At 42.0% G+C, this 22,945-nt stretch overlaps 1 protein-coding gene and 1 long non-coding RNA gene across 5 annotated transcripts; one reads left to right on the forward strand and one right to left on the reverse strand.

The window, feature by feature from the left end:
- NAA50 (N(alpha)-acetyltransferase 50, NatE catalytic subunit) lies at positions 45–21,283 on the forward strand. 2 transcript variants are annotated; one of them, XM_021397228.1, is made up of 5 exons: positions 45–259; positions 12,716–12,849; positions 13,299–13,418; positions 14,998–15,064; positions 17,378–21,283. In XM_021397228.1, exons 1-5 carry the CDS (start codon positions 252–254, stop codon positions 17,556–17,558), a joined length of 510 nt encoding a protein of 169 aa, XP_021252903.1. In that variant the 5' UTR covers positions 45–251; the 3' UTR covers positions 17,559–21,283. The 2 variants fall into 2 exon arrangements, with proteins under 2 accessions (XP_021252903.1, XP_021252895.1); XM_021397220.1 differs by having other exon boundaries at positions 48–259; positions 12,713–12,849.
- Positions 8,843–22,872, reverse strand: LOC110399083. Of its 3 annotated transcripts, none has more exons than XR_002438884.1 (4): positions 22,781–22,872; positions 22,417–22,526; positions 11,948–12,048; positions 8,843–11,441 (listed from the first exon to the last, which is right to left on the reverse strand). It is a non-coding gene; the product is annotated as an uncharacterized LOC110399083 (long non-coding RNA). The 3 variants fall into 3 exon arrangements; XR_002438883.1 differs by lacking the exon at positions 22,781–22,872 and adding an exon at positions 22,578–22,667 and having other exon boundaries at positions 22,417–22,477; XR_002438879.1 differs by lacking the exons at positions 22,417–22,526; positions 22,781–22,872 and adding an exon at positions 22,578–22,666.

The raw sequence follows: 22,945 nt of genomic DNA on the forward strand, positions 1-22,945 counted from the left end.
CGAACGGCGCGGCGCGTGCGCGGCGGGGGCGGGGCGCGCGCGCGCCAACGGCGTGAGGTGAGGGGTCGCGAGGGCGGGCGGCGGTTGAAGGAGGAGGCGGCGGTCCATGTGGAGCGGTCTCGGGAGTGAGAGGCTGAGCCGCCCGCGCTGCCCGGCCCGAGGAGCCGGTGGAGGAGGAGGGAAAGGTCCAAATCGCGCCGCCGGGCTCTGCGCGCTGCTAGCGGGGACGCTGGGAACGGGCAGGCCGCGCCATGAAGGGGTGAGTATGGGGCCCGGGCGGTGGGTGCGGGGCACGCCTAGGCCGCGTCGCTGGGCGGCTTCTTTACTCGGTGGGGCTGGTACTCCGTGCTCTCGAGGGGATCGGGGAGGCCCTGGGCTGCGGGCTGCTCCCTGGGGCTGGTCCGGCAGAGAAATGAGTCCTCGTGGGTCTGTGAGGAGAAGCTGCCCGTCACCAGCGAGCGTTCGTGCCGCATTGTAGTTGATGACGTCTACCTGGTTCTATTTTGGCTTGGAGTCTTGAAGTGATAGTTTCTACGGATGGGCGGAAGGAGCGGTGCTGTGGGCCTGCCTTTGCTTCTCGGTGGCTTCAGACCTGCCGGTGCCGGGTGCGGCTGACGGGAGCACCCTGCCTCCTGCCCGCTGCCGCCGCTAGGGAGCGAGATGCGAGCACCAGGCTGGGGGCCTTCAGGTTGGGTTCGGGGCCAGGTGACCCGCGTGACCTTGTGCAGGTTGCTTTGAGTCAGTTGTCTCAGCCTCTTAGATTACCCAGTGCTCCTTGGTTCAGGGCCATCTGCATTCCACGAAATGTGGGCCTTCCTCCCCCTGCCTCAGTTTCTTGTACATGAAGGAGGCTTTCCGCAGCTGTTTCTCAAAGCAGCAATAAACCAGTCCTCTTGAAACTTGTGTTACGCAAGGCTGAGTATTACTATTCCAGTTTCACAGCTTAAGGCAGGGTGAATGGAAGCTGAAGCACTTAAGCTTTTGCTAAGAAATGGTAAGGGGTTTAGCTTATTAGCAATTGGGGTGAGGTCACACAAGAAGGCTGCCTGATAACAGATACTTAGGCATTTGTTACAGCTCATAAGCCACTTCCTGCATTGTGAGGAGCTGACAAGTATCTGTAGGAAAGAGGTTCCCTGGTGATTGCAATTAAAAAGTAATGAACCAATTCATAACTGATGCTGGATACATGTTAGGGTTTTGAACAATCTTCTGGAATGCCATAGGCAGAATGGGGCACCAGGATGAGGAGGATGACGGGCATAACTTAGTGAAGACAAAGTGCTGAGTGGCAAAGCAATAATACAACAACGTTTAACTTCTTTTCCTTCCAGAGCAGCAGGCTTTACTTTGTTTCTTTGCTTTGCTTAAAGGCAGCTTTATCACCAGTATGACTTGAGAATGGATGCCTTCAGGTTCTCTGCTGGCATATTTCTGCTTTTCTGGTATTTCTTCATCTCTTTGAAGAGCAGCATGTGCCTGTTCTGTCAAAACACTGTTAGCACCGCATGGCAAGTTCTTGTGCAGGATAAAATCTTCATATTGAATCCAGGTGTTCTCTTAAAATTCACAGAGGCAAACAGGATGATAGAATTTTTTTTAAAAAAATCCAATTTAAACACAATGAGAGATCGAAATGACTAGATGAACGCATCAGAAAGGAAACATTAAATTGCATAGGGTTACTAAGGAACAAAAGCAAATAGTTTGTCAAGCTACAAAGATCAGAGTGCTGTCAGAAGATAGATAGATCCCAAAATAGATGTAAAGCTTCAACTCTGGCGTATGGAAAGTAGTGCGTTGTTTGAAGGGATTGGATCTGTCTTCATTATTTAATTCAAAATTGTGTACCAGTTCTTTTGAACAAACAGAGTCCATCTGAGTGTCTTTTTTCTGGGCGCACATTTGTTACATAGTAACACACACACACACACACACACACCACAAAGCACAGAGAGAATTTTGGGAGCACAAAGAGCTGTAGCATCAGCTGTAATTGTAAACGTTCTACTCTGGCGGAGGAAGAATTTAAAAAGCAACTAGCAGGTTCGCTGACATTTTGAAATTTCAGATGGTGAAGACTGAGTACTCAACACATTGCTTGGAGCCCTCTTTGTTAGCTCCCTGAATTCAAAATAACACATAATGTGTTAATTGCACATGGATTAGTGTTTCTGTCATCAAAGTATGTTAGATTAGGTGACCTCTTTTACAGAGGACCTCTCAGTTCAGGAAAAGTGATTTTTTTTTTTTTAAATCTGCTTAAAATTGTTTTGTTTTTAATTTGATGGCTCAAATACCAGCTTCTGATTTGGTAATTACTTTTGTCTCCCACCTGCTTTTGTGCTGCTTGGCATTATGTTCAATCTTCCCTCATCTTCTGAATGACTTTAGTAATTTAGAGACTCATTATGTTTCTCTTATTTTTTTTCTTAAACATGGTTTGACAAACTAAGGTAATTCCTTATTCTCTTAGTGAACTTCATGAATCTCTAGAGGGCCACTTCTTTTCTTCATTTATTGTATTCATAATTGTTGTTATTGTTAGTTCTGGAATTTGAAAATCTATTTTGGACTGTATTTGCTGGAGGAAAAACAGCAAAGGGAACGACTGAAGTAGTGTTGTCTGTAGTGAATTGATCCTTTTTGTAGAGCAGATGTAAATAATTTCTCCTGACCTTTATTGCTTTTACAGTGCTGATTCACTTGTTGCTCAATAACTTCAAATTTTGGTTACAGATTTTCGGATTGTTTTTAAGGGCAGAAAACAAAATCTTGCACTGATTCTTGAATGTTTGCTGGTGACTGTCTATGGCTTTTTGAGGCTTTGCAGTATGGGTGCTTTCCTCATGTATTTCAGTTCAGAAGCCTGTGAGAAGTCATCACCCAGCTTTTCCCCATTGCCCTTATTTCAAAGTCACATTACCCAAGGGGTGTGATGTGTGTGCTCCATCACATGCTGAACCCAGTGTGCGAGAGCGAGCATTACACTGCATGCACTGTGTATGAGCTGCGTTATGAGCAAGGCCCTGCACATGCGATTCTGTGCAGGTGTGTTGTTTTGTGATGTGGACCAGAGCCCTCCCTGGTTTTATCAGGGTGGCTCTGTGGAAATGGCACCATAGCAGGTGAATACTGAATGTAACAGCCAAGTACCAATTCAGCGTATTTAAATGCAGTGAACAGTTATAGGTAAGTTCTCATACAGAATTGTGAAGCAGACCCTTCAAGGCCCTGAAGCTCTATGTGCTTCTCCCAAGAACGGGGAATATTTTTCTCTCTGCTCCTTCCCAAGTTAGTGTTACAGAGCTTATGCATATCTGTTGATTTGTTTACCTTTACACAGCACGGTGCTAAGCTCAGTGTATACAGGAGGAAGCTCCAAGTTTGAGAATTGCTGATTTGTCATATGCACTGGAGGCAGGACCAAAAAAAAAAAAGGTGATTGAGCTTGAAATCAATGTCTGATTTGGGAATTTCTTCTAGAAATGTCCAAGCGTGAGTTGTACTTCATGCATTTAATTTCTTGGTTAGTAAATTTAGACTTTGCTTAGCGTGCTTACAAGTGGCTTAATCTCTTCTAAATCAGTGCAGTTTACTATAGGTTCTTTTAACCTAATTTATAGCTTCTACCACTTCATGTTTAATTCTGTAACCAGCTTAAGACACACCGTGAGCTGGGAAGGACTGGCAGGAAAGGAGAGCGGGGCAAGGACTGTAGTCATTTTATGAAGGCATCCTAGAGCCTAATCTTTGCTCTTGTGTGGCATTTGACTATTCACATACTTTTTATGGGCTTGCTAGTTTGAAACATGCTAACTTGGGCAATTCTTCTGTGGAAAAATGTAGTATCTTTAGTTAATCACCACATGCCACAGATTCTGCTGCTGTCTCCTGAAGACAAGAGAAATTATGCATCTTCCTTTTCCACTAAAATGGCAAATAATGGGTGATGGTTGAGCCAGATAAATACTTTTATACAAGTGGGAATGATTCAGAACTTGAAAAGCCTGCCCATTTGGCAAATAGTAGAATTGTTCAGACAAATAATCTGAGAAGGCATTAGACCCTTTTTTTCCCAGAAGGGGAGGAGGGAAGGACAAGAGAAGTCAGATCTCTTTACTTGTTTGAGAACTGATAAAGGTGGTCCCTTGCATCCCTTCTTCTCTAGGTAGGGTAGGCAATTTCAGGATTGCTTCCTGCTCCATGCTAAAAAGAGGGTAGGGGGTGAAGTGACCTGTATGTTCTTCCTGGGAGCTTTAGAAGAGCAGGATTTTTCCAGGAGGGAGACTTGAGGTGGGGATGAAAAGAGAAGTCTGCATAGAAGACTTTCTCATCATTTGAAGACTCCTGTACTTGAAGACCTGAGAATAGAAGCAGAGCATTGAAATGGGGTAACTGTGTCTTTGTATCAAAGACAGTGTTACTGAATTAGTTCACTAAAGAAAGGAAATGAAATGAGGCTTTATAGAAAATAGAAGGAAACCCACTTTCATAATGCTGTCACTAGGGCACTAAAGCTAAGATATTTCAATTTGCCTTGGGGGTGGAGGTGTTGTGTTAGGGAAGAGAAGAGAATGCCATGCAGCACAGTTAGATCTCAATGTATGAAATGCTTCCTGAGCTCACATGACCGTCCTCTTCCCATTATTTCCCAGACTCTGTTTTATTTTTGGTTCTTAGCAGGCTTTAATCTTGATTCCTGAAAAATCCTTCCATTTCCACCATCTAAACGTGGTATTATGTTCTCTTGAGAGTATGGGGGAGACCTAGGGCAGCAACTTATGGCTTAGGGCAATTTTCTCTACTTGGTGCTTGGAATTTCTGCCAGTAAAGATTATGAATTAGGTTGAAGTTTGAAATTAAAGGAGCCTTGTTTGATTTTAATAAGTAGCCCTTTCACACAAACTTTTCAGTTGAGAATAACTCTTGAAAACCAGGAAAAGGAGAGAGGGAGATAAAACAACCTTCCATGCTTTGTTAGTTAGGAGCTTGCAGTGGTTGTTGCCCAGAAGTACTGAAGGTAAGCACATACAATTGATAGTACATTCTTGTAATATATTGTTTATGTAATACATAATTTGAGCATCTTATAAATAAACCTGGGATTAAAATGTTAAGTATGGGTGTTTGCTGTATTTTCCTTACTGATCAAATGAACACAAGCATTTGTGAGGAAAGGTGTTTCCACAACATACGTAAATAGTTTGTATAAAGCAGGTAAATGCCTGTTTCCTGAAAGTCAGTTCTATACAGAGAATTTTACTTATATAAGTACATGAAATGTCTTTCAGCTATTCAGATTTATGTAAATAAGGCACTTGGTGAACCCAGGATCACTTCTGATTTGAATTTGAAGGTAAACCTCTGCTGTCACCTGAAGATCGTTAAGTACTTTATGAATGTTAATTAGTGAAGATTCATGATTTCCTAAGAGGCAAATAAGGATTGTAATTTTCATATCCAGGAACACTGAGGGCATGGAAGGGGACTGTAATTTGTAAGCATTCCCAGAGTATTGGTTGTGGAGCCACAAAGAATTTGGAATTATTTCAAACGGGTGAAGTATTCTAGCTTTGATTGGCATTGTGGTTCAAAATCTGAATGTGCTTGTGAGCTCACCTGGCTAATAAGGAAAAGTGGTTAGACCAGCAGTGGAGTGTTAGGATTTCTGGCAGCTCTTTATCTGCAATACGATCGCAGGCAAGTTGTTTCCTCTTTCACTGTACCTGGGACAGGCAGATGTAATACAATAGGCCTTTACCTCATGAGGTGCTTTGAAGCAGCAGCGCTATGAGCTACTAAGTGATGTATGTGTGGCTGCTTTTCTCTTCTAGACCAGCAATAATTTATTTCTGTTAGTGGTTCTGGTTGTGGTGATTTTTGTTCTTTGTATCCAGCTACAAAATGACATCTCTCTTAATTTCCTTGGGAAAGTTTATTTTTTTGATGCTTTTTGAAATGGTCTCACTGTCTTCCTCTTGCACTTGCATAACCAGGCAGCTGTGACTCTTCATGATTGCATTGCTGTTGCAGCGTTAGGGTTGTTATTGCTTGGCTGGTCGGCTGGTGTTCTGTATGATGGTCCGATCTTTTAGGTTGAAGAAGAGCAAATCATCCAAATATAACGAAGATACCTTGACTGTAACGCACCCTGTATTTTCTGTCATAAAGGAGAGAGGGATAGTATTGTCTGAGCTGTGTTTTGTGGAATTAGATCAGGTGCTAGTGAAAGCTCTTTGCACCTAGATCCCTTTGAATTGCACATCTTGTGTGAAGTCTTCTATTAATTCTGCTTCTAAAACTACTTAGGTTTTTTATGCACATCACTGTGCTGTTCTACAGTCCAGCACACAGCTGGGGGTGAGTTGCAGTGGGATATCAGGTGTTGTGTGAGTACGTGCTCTCAGCAGTAAGTCAGGCTAAAGGAGGCTGGGGCTCAGAAGCGTATTGGACTTGCATTTATCCTTCTGATTTTTTTGACGAGTGAAGCAGAGCAGATTTACAGCCAGCAGATCTTCTAGATAATTGGAAACATACTAGTCTGCCCATAGGAACTAGACTAGCTTGTGTGCCTAGCAGGACAGCTCATCTATTTAAAAAATAATAATAATACATATTAAAAAAAAAAACTAGAGAGGTTCTTCTGGCTTTGGAGCTGAATCTAAGTAAAGCCACACCCTTCAGGTCTATAGCTTTCCTTGCTCTGGTTTGGTTTTATTTTATGGGAGTGGATTATCCTGTCTAGACTCCTTCTTTGACTCAGAAGCCAAGATAGAAGCAATAAAGCAAGCTGGCTGCGTAGCGGGGTGACAAACCTTCTCTGAAGTCCTTTAATTTGTTCAGGCAATCTTCTTCCCCCTGTTCCCTCTCCTGCCTCTTCCACCGTACCTCAGTGCATTTTGCAAGTTGCAGATACAGTTCAGCTAAATTTAGAGTGCCAGATGCTTTAAATAATCCTAGGCCCAGCTATCAGTTACAAAGAGATCTGTTTCAGCCAGGCACATCCCTCTGGGGAGGGACTCATGCTGCTTAAATTTGAATGAAACTGAGATTCTTACAGCATTAAGAAATTTGGAATTTCCCCTTTTTCTCACTAATGTCTGCTCTAAGCTAGTGTACATTGCTGGCTGTTCCCGTGACTGAATTATTTTTACTCCTGAACTGTAGCTCTGGAAATTGACTTCTTATGAGCTTCTTTATAGCAGCTCTGCTTTAGTATGGATCAGAAAGCAAAGTACAGCCTTAACAGCATAAGCAAATGCTAATCTCTCACATAAACCCTGTTACTTCCACCAGTCTGAATTTAAGCTGTTATAGGAAAAGTAACTCGACTGCGTTCAAATTGCAACTCTGTTAGTAGGCTGCAGGTAGAACGCAGTTGCAGCATAATTAATTGGATTGCATTTGTTCCTGTGGAAGGTGTGCGCTTTTTGCTTTTCCTGCAAGTGCTCAAAGGACTTTAGGCCAGTGCATGCAAGAGCTGGAGTATTAATGCTAATGTTCTGGGCATGCATCCAGTTTCAGTAACTTCTCCATGGCACCTCTCTAAATTCCCATTTCCATCGGGATTTCGTGAATCACGCTTCACTCAGGTCTGACGTAGCCAGGCAACATTGCTGTGTGCCTTATGGACCAGAAACCAGTTCACCTCCGAGTGTGGTTTTTTTCCAGTAACTGAGTCATATTATGTTGCTGAAATGCAAATGTAGTCCTAGGTTATGTCAGGAAAATACTTCCAGTAGAGATGAAAAAAGGCTGCTGCTGTTGTACAGTGTTTGCATTTAGAGTGTTGTAAGCAGTTTTGGTCAATTGTGTTTAGGGAGAATTAATCTGAAGGAGTGCAAAGAAGAGCTAGTGTGACAGCAGCAGGAGGTATTAAAGTAGGAGGCTGGGATCTTGGCTTTAGATAGAAGGAAAGCTGAAAGAGGGCATGGTAGCTGCCTAAAGATATAGACTGTGGGTAAGGAGTATTGACTTGCATCAACTGCTGCAAGAACATATGGTTAGAACTTAATTAATTGAAGTGGAAAGCAGAAGAATGCCTAACTATGAGAACAACAATGGCTTGGGAACAGCCTTGCAATGGATATTGTCTGAGTGGCTCCAGTTGACTGGTACTCCATCTAGGTAAGGGTAGAACACTGCATGTAATAAGAGGCCTGATTTGAGCCAGGAGTTCCTAGTTCCTTCATATGAAAATGAATTACGTGCATTGGGTGACCTGGGATGTTGTATCTCCATTGAACCAGAAGCTTTGACACCTACAATGAATACAGTTGAGTGCTACTTCCTGTGTGGGATGCTATTTGAGATTTGGGATGCCAGTAATAACTGTGTATCTTCCTAAGAACATGATTGGAATAATGGAATAAAATAATTGTTAAGGAATGACAGAATCATAGAATCAGCTAGGTTGGAAAAGACCTTCAAGATCATCCAGTCCAACCATCCACCTACCACCAATAACCCCACTAAACCATGTCTCTCAACACCATATCTAAATGTTTCTTGAACACCTCCAGGGCTGGTGACTCCACCACCTCCCTGGGCAGCCCATTCCACGGCCTGACCACTCTTTTCTCGAAGAAGTTTTTCATGTCTGTTCTGAGTGCTTCAGGTGTTCTTATATGCTAATTTGAGTTTGTGATTTAATTATTTTCTTTGCAGCAGTACAGATTAGGTATTTCTGTTACAGCGTTTACTGAGCTGGAATACACAGCTGGCCCAGTCGGGACTCAACTGATACAGTAAATTTATATTACTGTTTTGGCTGAGAAGTAACTAGAAATCCTGTCTACTTGTAACTGGCTTTTAAAGAAAAAAAAAAAAAGCTATTGCCTTTACTCCAGTGGAAAGAAAGGAGTGAACATCTTCTGTACTTTCTTCAAGGCACTTTGCTTGGATTTTTTGAGGCTGGGGTGGTTTTAAGTCCTTAGGTTCAAAGTGCACACTGTTCCATATGAGAGCTTGAAATCATCTAGACACCAAATGTTCCCTGTGCTTCTCTTGTACAGTTCTTGCAGAAGCAGTTTAATGTGGGGTAAGCTGGCACTTCTGCTCAAGAAGCAGTTCTGCCTCTGACAGCTTTTTTTCCGCTCTTTGTTGACAGAAGACTTTGCATGGTAAACCCAATCAAGGGACTGATGTGGGTTAAAACTAAACTTTCCTTTTTTTTGGCTAAGTTTTAATTGGGGTTGGTTTACCGCCTTTGTGCCAGCAAGAGGGTGGAAAAGAGTGGCTCAGGGATAACAAGAGTGCTTCTTCCAGCAGTAGTGCCAGCTTTCCCTTGTTTCTACTTGAGGCTCCAGTGGCACTTTGGCTGTGCTGTCCTCAGGCAAAGTGAACTCCCATGGTGAAGGTCTCCCCTCCCATGGGCTCATTTAGTTTGCCTCTGAAATGCTTTTGAGTGTAATAGATGTGGCGCTGATTTAATCAGCTCGTGCTATACATTAAAGAAATTTATGGTTTGAATATGTAATATTTAAACAAATGTACTTAGGAAACAAAATCAATATGTTGTAGTGGTTCTTAATTTTCTTTCATACTGCCCTCCAGGATATTTTGCTGGCCTTGCTGTAATTCTCACCCTAGGAAGAAAGAGCTAGTGGCACTGCACAGGAGGTGGACAGAAGGAGATGTAGGAGACCGCAATGAATGTAGCAAGTGGCGGTGAGAGAGAGCTGGGGAGCCCAGGGGCTTTGGGAAATTAGTCAACAGCACCTTTCAGCTGTGCACTACTGGAATTGTTTCTCTGGTCTTGTAGGCTGAGAAGTGGTGTCTTGATTCAGTACCTATAAACAACCTTATATACTCTGCTTCTCTGTTTTTTCTGTCTGGAACACCCTCCTGATGAAGGCCAGTCTTCTGGCCATGTCCCCTCAGCCATGTCGTCCATATTTATTGGAAATGTTCAATCCACTGTCTTCTAATGCCTGACTTTTCACTTCATCAAAGACTAAAAATATTAGGAAGCACATAATACCTGATAATATTTTGGAGATTTTTGCTGAAGTGTAAGAAGGTGTTGCTCTAACAAGTCCATCATAAGCTCATCATAAATGGTCTACTACTAAAAGGCTAGTGTTACTGATCTACTCTAGCTTGAATCTACTGATTAAAAATAAAAAGGTATCACCAAGGTTAGTGTACTGTTAAGTCATTTTGGACAGGAAGTCTAAGCTTTCAGGGGACTAAATGTGAGGTTTTTCTCTTTCCTTGTTGACCTTCTACTCTGCAGCTAGTCTGATCTAACTGGGCAGGTGAGACCTGCTCCCTTTGGTTTCCACTTGATGTAGAAAAAGAGGTCTTCTAGTATTACTGAAGTGCTTTATTCAAGCACGGCACTTGGACACAAATTTACCTGGGAACCCCATGTGCTGTGGTCTTATTCCTGCCCTTGGTGAGAGAAAAGTAGCAGCACTGCTGGCTGGGATGAGGAAATGACATGTTGCCATTTGAATGCCTGAAGAAGGCTGGCTGTACTAGGTTGAACAGCTGCACTAAGCTGCTTGTAGAACAAGCATTACAGTTACTTCACTGTCTAAAAACATTTGATAGCATGCTTGTTTACAGTGCAGTACTCCTGTGGTGTGAACAGATCCTCCCTTACTAGCTCAGTACTTTATGTTGGAATATAATTCTCAAAGGAACTTGTACAAGTGATGGTATGTGAAGAAAGGAATTTTGAGAGCAAGATAAAATAGAGGTGGAAAAGATTGTGAAATAAAGGGCTGGTGGCGGTAAGAGTCATGGTGGAGGGATACTGTGGACTATTTCAGCAGAGTACATTGGTTTATAGCTAGAAACTTCAGCAATATGTCTCGTTAATGCTGATTTTAGTATGCCTCCATAAGTTGAAATAGATGAAGTGTAAGAAAATGGAGAGTGTGGTCTCTTCTGTCATTCTTGAGATCACTGTCGGAGAATATACTGTCTAGCTCTAGTGAGAGATCTCAAGATTGCCACCCAGCTGGGCAGAACTTGGGGCAAACTGTAGTTGCCCTTGTGTTGAGAAGGAAATAGATTCAGCTTTTCAGTTTGGCATGGAGAAGACAAGGAGCTGCTTGGAGCAATCTGCAAGCACCGGTACTGGCATGAGATGCTCGGTGCCAGGGGGCTTTTTAATCCGTTTGGCAAATACATGATGAAAGATGAGGCTCTGGAGTCAGCAAAGTTCACGGTGTAAATACCATTCATTAATTCTTTGTAGTTAAGATAATTAACTGGAACATATTAATCCGATGGAGAATTACACAGTCATCAATAATTTGTTAGTTAAGGCCAGTTGACTCTCTAAATGGTAGGACCAGCTTACAAATTGTTCAGCTTCTGCGTGCTCCGTAGGTGGATATGACTGTGTTATATCAGAGGGCAGGCAGTGAGGGTCCTTGTCATGTGAGGCTGCAATAGCTTTGCAGAACTGAAGTCTGTAGTTCTCGCTGTAAAAGAAAAGAAGAAAAGTGGGTGTAAGGGCAAGTTATGCATTGTGAAGTAACATTACTCCGTTCCTGTAGTATTTTCTGACTGTTATGCAAGCTGTAGTACAATGGCTAAATAACATTGAGTATCTATTACCGTAATTGGTAATGGCTCTAAAACTGATGTGATATGGAGTACTAATTGTTTAAGGTTTGGGTGTTCTGTTGTTGTGTGTTTGTTGTTGCTGTTTGTTTGTTTTCCATCCAAAGGGCATTAGAGATGGAAAGCAACTATCGCACATTATTAGAACTAATTTTGAAGCCTGGCACAGAAAGGTCTCATGAAATTGCCTTTTCAAAAACGTATGCTTTAAAAAATAATAATAAAAAGGCAGAAAACAATGTCTTTAACAATGATTAGGTAGTAAACAATCTGATTTCTCTGTATGTGTTTGGTAAAACAGGACTGCAGATAAACCTACAGCTGTGTGCATTTCTAACACAGTGTGCATTGGCTTTGTTCCTACCTATGTCTTCTGATGACCATTTGAAGAAAGATTTGGAAAGGCTTGTTCTTTATTTTTCATTCTTGTAGTCCTTGAGATAGTGCTTCTGACAGGAAATTAGGCTTAGAAAAGGGAGAAGCTTGGGTTATTTCTTCTGAGCATAATTTGGCACAATACTAGTAATTCAGGGCTGTTCTTCTGCTCTCAGTCAACAGGAAGAATGACCTCAGTGATGATCATAATTGATGCACATATCACCTTGGCAGTGGCACACTTGCATATTTATTAACAGGCTTAACATTAGTTTTCTGCTGCACATGGTATTACTGTGTTTTAGAGATAGACATGAGTAACGTGCCACTGTACATCTAAGTATAAACTTTATTCCTTCCTTAATTCTGCCACTTATCAATATAAAGTCTTCATTTTCTTGGTCTATCCTAGCCTCCTGTCCTTCGCGTTTAAGTTTTTTTTAGGCGTCTATGGAGGTTAGTATTCTCTGGAACATTCTTCTGTCTATCACTCTGTAAAGCAGCACATCTAATAAGTATGTCAGTGTAAAGTGTGGCCTCAAACTTCTGACTGTACTGCACTGATTTATATTGTATTTTTGCAGTTCAAGCAGCCACTGATGAAAGTTAACTTCATGGGTTGAATGCCGCATTTCAAATACGTATTGAACTGATTATTAGGTGGAACAGTTATCTAAATATAAAGTAACTAATTTTTGGTGTCCATCAAAATTTTGGAGTGTGTCAATGTTAAGCATATTTTGATTTGTTCCAGTAGCCGGATCGAGCTGGGAGATGTGACACCCCACAACATTAAACAGCTGAAGAGGCTAAACCAAGTCATTTTTCCTGTCAGCTACAACGACAAGTTCTACAAGGACGTACTGGAGGTTGGCGAACTAGCCAAATTAGGTACAAATGTTCTTGCCAGCAATTATGGGCTGTGTTGTGCCATCCTTAATGCTTTTGAGTAGCAGATTCTTCTATTTTGTTGCTTAACATAGTGACAAATAACTGTTGGAGAATCTTAAAAAGCTGCTGTACCAGCCTCAAAGGGTTAATGTTATAAATAGCTTGCATTTTACTGGGAAGAGGCATGTTTTCTGTTACAGCAGAGAACTTCATAGATGTGTGCTGCCAACTTACCTCCTGAAGTCATTATTACTTATTTTTAACTGTAATAAGCAAAACACTGTGTCAGAGTACCACTGGTAATTTGTCTTGATGTTAGCCATAATCTGTGATTTTTATCTGGGTCAGGGAATTAACAGCTGGGAAGGAATATACAGGGTTTAAATGAAGGAGTTGCACGTACAATTTGAGATTTGTGACTGATAATGCTTTGTTTCTCTCCCTGACAGCCTACTTCAATGATATTGCAGTGGGAGCAGTGTGCTGTAGGGTGGATCACTCCCAGAACCAGAAGAGGCTGTACATCATGACACTTGGATGCCTGGCACCCTACCGACGGCTAGGAATAGGTGAGGAGGTTCTTCTTTTGTGTCTTGAGTCCTCAAACAGGATTGTCTGGGCAGCCTTTTAAATTGCCTTGTAGAGTTTTTGCTACTTTAACCAAGATAGCTCAAGATGTCCTTTCAGAGCAGTAATTGCTTTGGGAAAAGAATGACTTATAGCATGTTCTTGCTTTCCTGTTTTTCAGATTTTTTTTTTCCCAGAACTTTATTGTTCAGGATTTCAAATTGTTTTGTCGTATTGTTTTAATCCTGTGATGTAAACACTCAGCTTCTATAGATATGAAGTTGAAGCACAGAGATATTCCAGAATAGTTTGTCTGAGGTATGCAGCCTTTATGCAGTTCACATGGGATAGTTCACTTGGAAGGGAGCCACCTGCATGCTCTCTTCAAGGCTAACCAAAAGTTAAAGCATGTTGATGAGGGCATTGGCCAAATGTCTCTTGAGCACTGACAGTCTTGGGTGATCAGCCACCTCTCTAGGAAATCTGTTCCAGTGTTTGAACACCCTCAAGGTAAAGAAATGTTTCCTAATAAATGTTTCCCCTCACTACCCTGTGCAGTTTTGTGCCTGTCCTGTCCTGCCATCAGTTTCCAGGAACGCGGCCTGGCACCTTATTCTGTTTCCCTTCCTCGAGGAGCTGCAGGGAGCAGTGAGGTTGCCTCTTGGCCTCCTCTTTCTTTCAAGGTTTTACTTTCAAGGACCTTAACATCCTTTTTATATTGTGGAGCCCAGAAATGCAGCTGTCCTTCATTGTGTTACTTCTTCACTCTTCTAAATTACACCTTTCTTTCACTTCTAATTATTGCTGCTCAGGGGTAGTACCCCTTTACTGTCTATAGAGTAATGAGTTATTTTCTCTGCTGCAAATCTGTGGACCAAGTTAATCAAAAGCTCATGGTATTTGTTACTTGCTTTGGAAAAACTGGAGCTGAAAAGTAACTTACTTAAAATATTTTTAATAGGTTTTTGTCACTAAAGAAAGAAATTACCAGTACTCTCACTAGTCTGTGTGCTGCTTTGACCATATTTTAACTCTGTTTTAGATCTAGAAGCTAGTATTTAGATGAGGTGATTTATAAATATGCTTCTGAGCAATTGTTTTTCACCAAAGAAAAAAATTGTGAGCAGAGTTTGTGTATGGAAGGATGATGAAGTACTCATACATGGTATATTATTGCCTTTTCTAGTTCTAGTAGCTTTTCCCTGAATGCAGCAGTAGAGAAAAATCATAGGCTATTGGAGATCCTTCCATGAGAGATTTCTCAAATAAAAACTGTTTTAAGTATCTTTTCTTAACAATTGTAAGGGTATCATGTTCACAGTGATAATTTTTGCAACATGTATTTCTTATGACTGATTTTTTTCTTTGTAATTGACATTTGCTGGCTGAACTTCGATGCTCACAGATTATATCTTTGTATTAAACTCTTCTTTCTGATTTTAGAACATAGTGCCAATGTTATCACTGCATGCTCTGTTATTTTATCCTACTTATGGTTAACCTGCCTCTGCTCAAGAAAGCAGTTGGTGATTTAAGTACAGACTTGATTCTGATTTTAAGTATTTCTCTACCTTTTGGCAGGAACTAAAATGCTGAATCATGTCTTAAACATCTGTGAGAAGGATGGCACTTTTGACAACATCTATCTGTAAGTAAGAGTTACACCCATACTTCTATGGAGAATGAGAGATGTACATGGGATCAAATGGAGGGAGATCCTAAAGTGTTTTATAGTCTCTCAGTTGGGTTATGAGATAACTTTCCTTGTAAATATTTGCAAAAACAGCAGAAGTGAGGATGTGTTGTATTCTGGGTTTGTTGTGTGATGTGGAGAAAACCAAAAGCTTGCTTGCTTTACAAGGGCTTGCTTAATTCGAGAGTGGTAATCTATAGCAGAATTGCATTGTGTGATTTGAAGAAAAAAGTGGAATTTTTTTTTACCATCCAGCATTGTCCTCTAATGGAAAATCCTGCAAGCCTTGCATACAAATTTAAGCCATTTGCTGTTGTCTCTTACAACACTAATGTGTAGGTTAGAACATCAGCCCAGAGGTTCTTAATGGGCACTGTACACTTGCATTCAGTAGCAAGACCCAGCTGCTTACTCCAGTTCTTGCAGCGTGCCAGGTCAGTTGTTTGTGCAGCAGCACAGTAAACTAGGTCAGTTATCTGACCTAGCTGGGGAAAATTCTTAGTGTTTTGCTTCTGGGCTTGGTTGGTTTGTGTCTGTTTCCAAAATATCAGCCACATCTATGTAGGCGCTTGGCATGATACTGACATGCAAACAAGCGCTGGGGTAGAGGACAGGGCTGTCCAAATCGTTCTCTTTGGAAAAGTTTTTGGCCAAAATCACTTCAGAGCCAGCTCCCTCCTTGCCTGCAGCTGCCTGGCTATACTGGCACAATCGCAGGGTGCTATGAGGATGGTCCTGCTGCATCCGTGGCTTGGATGCACTTAGGCTGCTGTGGAACCACATCCTGAATCCCTGCCAGGACTTTTGAAGATGTGCGGTGAAGAACGTTTCAGACACTGATATCACTGGAAAATGAACAACTTTCTCCTCAAGCTGAGACCTATTCCGCCAAGAAGGTGTAAATTCTTCCAAATCCATTACTGTTGTATCTTTGTGCCTGCTCTGTAACAGGAGCAGGTATTTTTAAAGAGAAGTTTGGTTAAAGCTGCTTTTGGCTTGTATTCCTGCTCTCCTCTGTCAGAGGAAGTAATAATGAATTGTCTCTCAGATGCCTTCTAACAGGCACAAACTTCCTTTTTTGATTTTTACACGTAGCTGCGTGCACAGTGATAGAACTGATTGCTGTTCTAATGCAATAAAACAAATCTTTTGTAGTCCTTGCAGCTTACCGGAGTAGGTTTCTGGAATGACAGCAAATAAGTCTCACAATCAGGCACAACAGAATTTTTTTTTCTTGACCATTGGTTTTGTTGCTCTGTCTGTTGCTTGTACACCTGCAAACTGAACATGCAGCTTTGGCCCCTAGTTTGATATTATTGGCTAAACTTGTCATTATTTTGAAGTTCTCTTTTAGATGTTTGGTGTTTATTGGGCTTAACGGTAACATTTTTTTTTGTTGTTTTTGTTTTGCTCTGCTGTTGTTTCTGGAGTCGCTTTGCTTCTATGGCTGTGCAGCCTGGTGTTTGAAAAAGTGATTCATGAGCTTGTGCAGTGTCCACTGAATTTTGGGACTGCTTAATGAATGTCTTTTGCTGAGCCAGACTGCTTTTTTTTTTGTAATGTAACTTTTGCAAGTAAATGCCCTAGCTGCTTAGAATGAAGAACTAATGGCTGTTTGTTTTGGAGGCCTTCAAAGTATGGGGATACTCTAGAGCAAGATCTGTAAAACTCTGGGGGGTTAAAAAGGAAAGGACTTTTGTAAGTCCATAGAGCTGCTTTGTGCTGCCATAGCTTTCTGTGAGGAGAGGAGGGTGGTTAGCAAGGAGCGAAGAGTTAAAATCATATCAATGGCATGTCAATGTCATAATCAGTTTTGTGTTAGAACTGTCTGAGTGATGAACCCTACACGTTGCTTTGCATCATCTAAGTGTTTCCAAAGGAAGTTTAAAAATTGGCTCTAAAGTGAAACTTCATTGTATATTTTCATAAAATATCTCTCATTTCCGAATGAAGAAAATTTGAAATTACCAAGCTATCAATATTTAAATCTCTGCTATTTGTATTACTTAGAATAGCTTTTCTGAAGGGAAGTATTTGCCATTTCTCATGATATTTGCCACAGATTATCTAGGAACTGTGTTAGCTCAGGATAATCTGTGGGAAGACCAAAACTGCGAGTCTTGGAACTACAGTCATTCCTCTCTCTAGATAGATAGTTCCTTTCTTTATCTTGCTTGTGCATCTGTACTGTGAACAAAGGATAAAGAATACAACTTTATACCATGGAGAGTTCTGATACCTGTCTCTCTATCTTCTTTTCTGTCCCAGGCATGTCCAGATCAGCAATGAGTCAGCAATTGACTTCTACAGGAAGTTTGGCTTTGAGATCATTGAGACGAAGAAAAACTACTACAAGAGGATAGAGCCCGCAGATGCTCACGTGCTGCAGAAAAACCTCAAAGCCCCTTGTCTTGGCCAGAATGCAGATGTGCAAAAGACCGACAACTGAACAAAACCCCAATGAACACTTTCTTGCACTTGCTTGTCGCCAAATAAGGAAAGAGAGGCCTATTGATTTTTTTTTTAATTACACACCTTCATTGTCATCCTCTTATTTTTTTATTTTTTGTTATCTTGACCTCTCTCCAACAAAATGTAATGCTTCTTCCAAGGATTGTCAGATCATATTTGGGGTTTTTTTTAAGGTCCTTTTTTTTGTTGTTGTTCTGATTGAGGTGGGAAGAGGTGTGCAAATCTCTTTTGTTTGAGGGGTGGAGGGCTTGAGCAGGTTATCCTGATGACAGGTTTCCTTCAGAGAGTTCTCTCTTTCGGTAAGCAGAATGTAAATCTGAGGGGGAGGAAAGGAAAAGCAATATCTTGTCCTTTGACTTCTATATATCGTATTTTTTATAACCTACAGGGTACTTTACTCCCCCAACCTTTGAATGTTATTTCAGTACTTCCCACTCTTCTTCCCAGTTCCCCCCACCTCAAGAAAGTATGTAGTTCTTCCCAATATTTTTGAGTATGGCTTTTTCCTCCATCATTTGCTGAGACAGTCAGGCTACTTTACCATACCTTTTCACTCTGCCTGGGCTGATCTTTTCGAATGTTTTTTTTTTTTTTTAAATAATCCTCACCCAAGCTGGTGCTACATTTCTTAACTGACTGAGAGGAGGGTTTAGAGTGATCTTTGTTTTTCCTTATCTCCATTTATCAAATTCTCAGCAGGTGACTGACAGAGTGAGAACTAGAGCTGATGCTGGCAAGGATAAACCTATAAAAAAAAAAAAAAACCAACAATTCTGAGGCAAGATCCTTGCTTTAGAAATGGGTAAAATGCTGTAGGGCTTATTGAGAGTTTTATCTGTACTGATGGAATGGGAAAAGTGATCATGACCATCTTACTCATGTTGATCACATAAGGCAAACACCTGTCTCCAGATAAATTTGCTACTGATGCTAAACCTGTAGTGACAAATCTGAGATGAATCAAGGGTTCAGGAAACCAGGCAGCAAGGCTGAGAAGGCAGACAAGAATCTGACCCCAGTCGCATTGCTTTGCAGGAGTCCCCTGGATTTTCTTGGGATTGGCTTGGCTTGCTGTGTTTATGTGCTTCTTCAGGAGGAGGTGGTTAAAAACAGCATGTTTTGCTCTTTTGAAGATTCTTTTCCCTTTTTCCCTTCAGCCATAATAATGCAGTTTCTCCTCTCGAGTGGGTGTTCGTGGAGCACTGGAGAAAGCAGTGTATACTAGACCAGTTTTTGGGTTAGGAAAATAGGCTGAACGGCTTCTTCCTGGTACTGTAACCTCAGAAAAGCTACAGCAAACTCTAAGCTCTGCTTTGCATCCTTTAATGCTTTCTTTGCGTGAATCAGTGCTCCTTTCTATGCACTGTTGCCAGCAATTCTGTGTAAGCCAATACAGATACCAGCTTGAGCTTGGACTTTTCTCCAAGCATCTGGGAAAGTGCACTGAGCTGAGACAACACCAACCTGCCCCATCTCCCAAGTAGATATTGAACTGCATTCCTTTCCTGTTTGTTTTCTTTTCAAGTTTGAACCTGCATCTTGAATTCATCTGCTTTGAAAGCCTCCCAGCCTACAGTGCGCATTGCAGCGTACATCTTGTTAGCAGGTGCTGTCCAGTCATTTGAAGGTGAGTTGGGAACCAAGGTTTTCAAGATGGGAGTTGTGAAGAGGCAAGGGATGGTACTCCTCATTGCACAATATGTGGTCCTTGATACCTGGAGGGGTGACTATATAAGCTACTCCAGAATTACTACTACTTTCCCAGAGGTGTGTAGTGTTATTGGAGTGCATCTTGACAGACCTATGCTGGAAAATAGCGACTCTATTTGCTAGGTTTGCACTAATTGAGTCTTGGTGGTGGGCAGATCTCTAAAAGCCCCTCTGCATGGCCTGAGCACCTGTGTTTGCAACACTTGGTAGCAGACTCTGGCTAGGGAGCAATGGTTTCTTTGTCCAGAAGCAACCTAGTTTTGACAAAAGCTTATTCTTAGTACTGCTAGGACCTGCTCACACTGGTTACGTTGGCAGTTCTAGTATCTGTCTAGAGAGGGGAATGTATTGAAGCACAATTAGCTTGTCATATGCCAACATAGTTTCCCTGGCCATCTGTAGACCAAACCAAGAGAAGTATGTGGTGGTAGAGAGATAGTATTGTACTTGAGGATGTTCATGCAGCACAGCTGTAACTTAGACCATAGCTGCCTCTGGTGCCAAGCAAAGTGCTCTTCATTCTTCTAGAACTAAGTGATAAGTGTTTGGGTTGGGTAGATGGGTGTGGGGATATGAATTCTTAGGATTTGCTGTTGTCGTAGGCTTCCACAAATCTGTGTGTTTTGCAGACAGTTTTCCTTCAGGTTTAAAAATACAAGTCTGATGTCTGAACTTACTTGGAGTAACCTTTGTTTCTGTCTCTCTTTGCTTTGGGCTGCCATCATTCTATGAATGTATCCCTGAAAACAATTCTTAGAGCTCCTATTCCACAGCAGACCTGCCTCATTGTAACTTCTGATTAAATGCATTGTAAGAGGTGGAAGTGAGAGTGACCACACACGGAAGACTTCTTTTCCCAGAAAATTTTAATCCTGGAAAACGGTTGTTGAGTACAAGGTTTAATCTCAATCTCTTAGAAAGCTGTGTTCCCTGTACATAGATGAGGGAGAGTGCAGGTCAGTAGTTCTGAACAACAAACAGTTGTATTAGTGTATTGGCCGTGTTGGCCGTAGTAAGAGAATGCTGTATCTTAGTACTGTTATCCAGAGTCACTGAAACTCTGTGAAGTATGAGCTTACTGCAGAGAACTTCAGTTACTTTATATTTTGCTGCAGCAGGACCTCTTTTTAGCTTGAAAATAACTGCTTATGAACAAATAAACTTTTTTTTTTGAAGTTGGGTGGGAGTTTCAATGGAAGGAAAAGAAAAAACGCCAGCACTTTTGTTCTGGATGAAGATCTAGCAAGAAAAAGGCGTATCAACTAGCAGCTTTAGAGAGTTAACTGTGTAAATACATATTATTCCTGAATCTCTGCAATTGATTTTGTTGTACATGGATTGAAGCATGAAGAATGATATCTACAAAGAGACTCCTACCAGAGGACACCATGGTACAGGGGGAAAAGATTCATCCAGGAGAGAGATCCCTGTTTTTTGGGAGGGGGAGGGGAGAGAATTTATTTTGTGTATACAGAAACTGGCTGAGTTTACATGATGCAGCTAATGGTTAAACTTGCCAACTAAATATGACATACTGTTACAACTGAAACAAACTTCTGTGATATTTTGTTAATTCTTGATGGTGCCCTGTGATGTCTAGTAAAAATTTGATCTCCCAGACACCCATTGTTACATTCTCCCCCATGTTATAATCCAGCGTCAGCTGCTATGCATAAAGTCTGCGTTTCTGTAAAGTGTTTGCTGACTTGGATGTTTCTTTTGAATCTGCAACTGCTTTCTGATTAATCTGGCTAAGACCACCCCTGTCTCTTGAGTTTAAATTTAGTTAAAGGTATGCTGTTTGCAGTTTACAATTGCATTCTCAACGTTACAAATTCAGTTGCAGGGGGAGCAAATTCTTTACCAATGAGTTGGTCCGTTATTAATCTATATCATTGCCCTTGTTGTACATCAGAAGCATGTTTTTGTTTTTTCTCAAACTCTTTAGAAACTGTTCAGAATAAACGTGCACTATTTGAGTTACGTCACTTATGACTTGTCACGTGCATTTTTTTTGCAGTCCAGCTGTTTCCTTCTGAAATCAGGTGTAGAATACTCCGTAAAGGCTTCACAAACGAACAGCATTCCAAATGGGAGCTGAGAGTTGGGTGGCTGTATGATGGATGCCACATGTGGCTAATGACTGAGGAAAGTGGGGGTGGGTTGGCTGTGTTCCCTGAAGTCATGAGCCTGTTCTCAGAAATCCTACGCCTTGGGGGGTGAGGGAAAGCAGGGAGAGAACAACTGTCCTCAGCTATTTTGGCACAGTCTTGAAGAAGACCAGGCATGAGGAACTCGGTGCTTTATAGTTAAATTTTAAGTAATAGATAATAAAAAAAAGTTAATAATGATGTTTGGTAAGAAGGAGGATGAGTTTTACTTAAATACTGAACTATTCTGCTCTCATCTTTTCCTACTTTTTTTTTTTAACTAATTTCTTTCTCCTCCTCTCTGACTTTGAAAGTGCTGTTTGTGAAATAATCAAGTTTTAAGATGGTTTCCATGATGGGAGAAAGAAATGGAACCCCCAAATATGTTACAGCATGTCGTCTTATCATGAATGCTTTATCAGCAACTTCAGCCTGTGCATTTGTTAGGATACCATGCAGAAGCGAAGCTCTGTGGGCTTGGCCATGTTTAGCTGCTGCTAACAGCTGCCTTCCCTGACCTCTGCTGGAGGGCCTGGGAGGCACAGCTGGCGCTGCCCTCTGCCCATGCTGGCCTCAGCAGCAGCTGCACAAGCTTGGTAGCTTTTGCTGCGCTTCAAAAACTTTTTTTAAATAAAACAATAACACAATTATAACTCCAGGATTTGCTAATTGAGTGGTAGAATGCTTCATATGGAAAACTGGGAGTTGTCTACTCCTACTGCAAATCATGGAGTCGTAGAATTTATACATGTGTACATACGTAGAATGCGTTTACCTGTGTGCCAGGTGCAGTTTGCTGTTGTATCGCTCTGTGCTGGAAGGTCCAGCTGTCGTTCCTCATTCCTACTACCTCCACCGACCTGCAGAAACCTTTCACTGCCCTCTGCCCCCTTTCTGAGGCGCTGCTGAGGAAACTGTGCCCTAGCACCGGACTCAGCTATTGTGAGACCCTACCCTACCTTCTGCCATACCTACCCTGTGCGTCTGGCTTCTCGCATCTCTGTTCCTGGGAGGATGTCCTCTGAGCCTACAGCAGCTTAGGTTATTTGGTTACTCTCCACGTTTGGTATTAAGTGACAAAAGGTCTTAAAGAGGGAGAAGGAGGGGAAAAAAAAAAAAGAGAGTTATTTGGTTACCTATCGGCTGTATGGGGTCGCGTTGTCCCACGAACGTTATTTGTGGAAGTGGCCGCAGCCGGCGGTACCGGTACCGCCGGCAGGGGCGGAGCCTCCCGCACGCTCCTTTCCCTTTAAGACTTTTCGCCCGCCCTCAGGCTCCCTTCTCGCGCTCTCATTGGTCGAACTAAATGCCGCTCTATTGCAGTTCCTGTTTCGGCCACCTTAACTTGTTGAAGGCCCGCCCGCCGCTCTCAACCAGTTTGACCTCTGATTGGACTGCGCCGACGATGTTTGGGGCGGCGATTGGCCTTGCGTCTTCTCCTCCCCGCCCGCTCGCGTCGAGGGACGCCTTCCGCGACCCACGCTCGTTGATTGGCCCGCAGGAC

This window comes from Numida meleagris, chromosome 1 (assembly GCF_002078875.1).
Source record: "Numida meleagris isolate 19003 breed g44 Domestic line chromosome 1, NumMel1.0, whole genome shotgun sequence".
Lineage (NCBI taxonomy): Eukaryota > Metazoa > Chordata > Aves > Galliformes > Numididae > Numida > Numida meleagris.

Coding starts and splice junctions, on each gene's coding strand:
- NAA50 (XM_021397220.1), top strand. Junction 12,850..13,298: donor TGGCGAACTAGCCAAATTAG/GTACAAATGTTC, acceptor TCTCCCTGACAG/CCTACTTCAATGATATTGCA. Junction 13,419..14,997: donor CTACCGACGGCTAGGAATAG/GTGAGGAGGTTC, acceptor ACCTTTTGGCAG/GAACTAAAATGCTGAATCAT.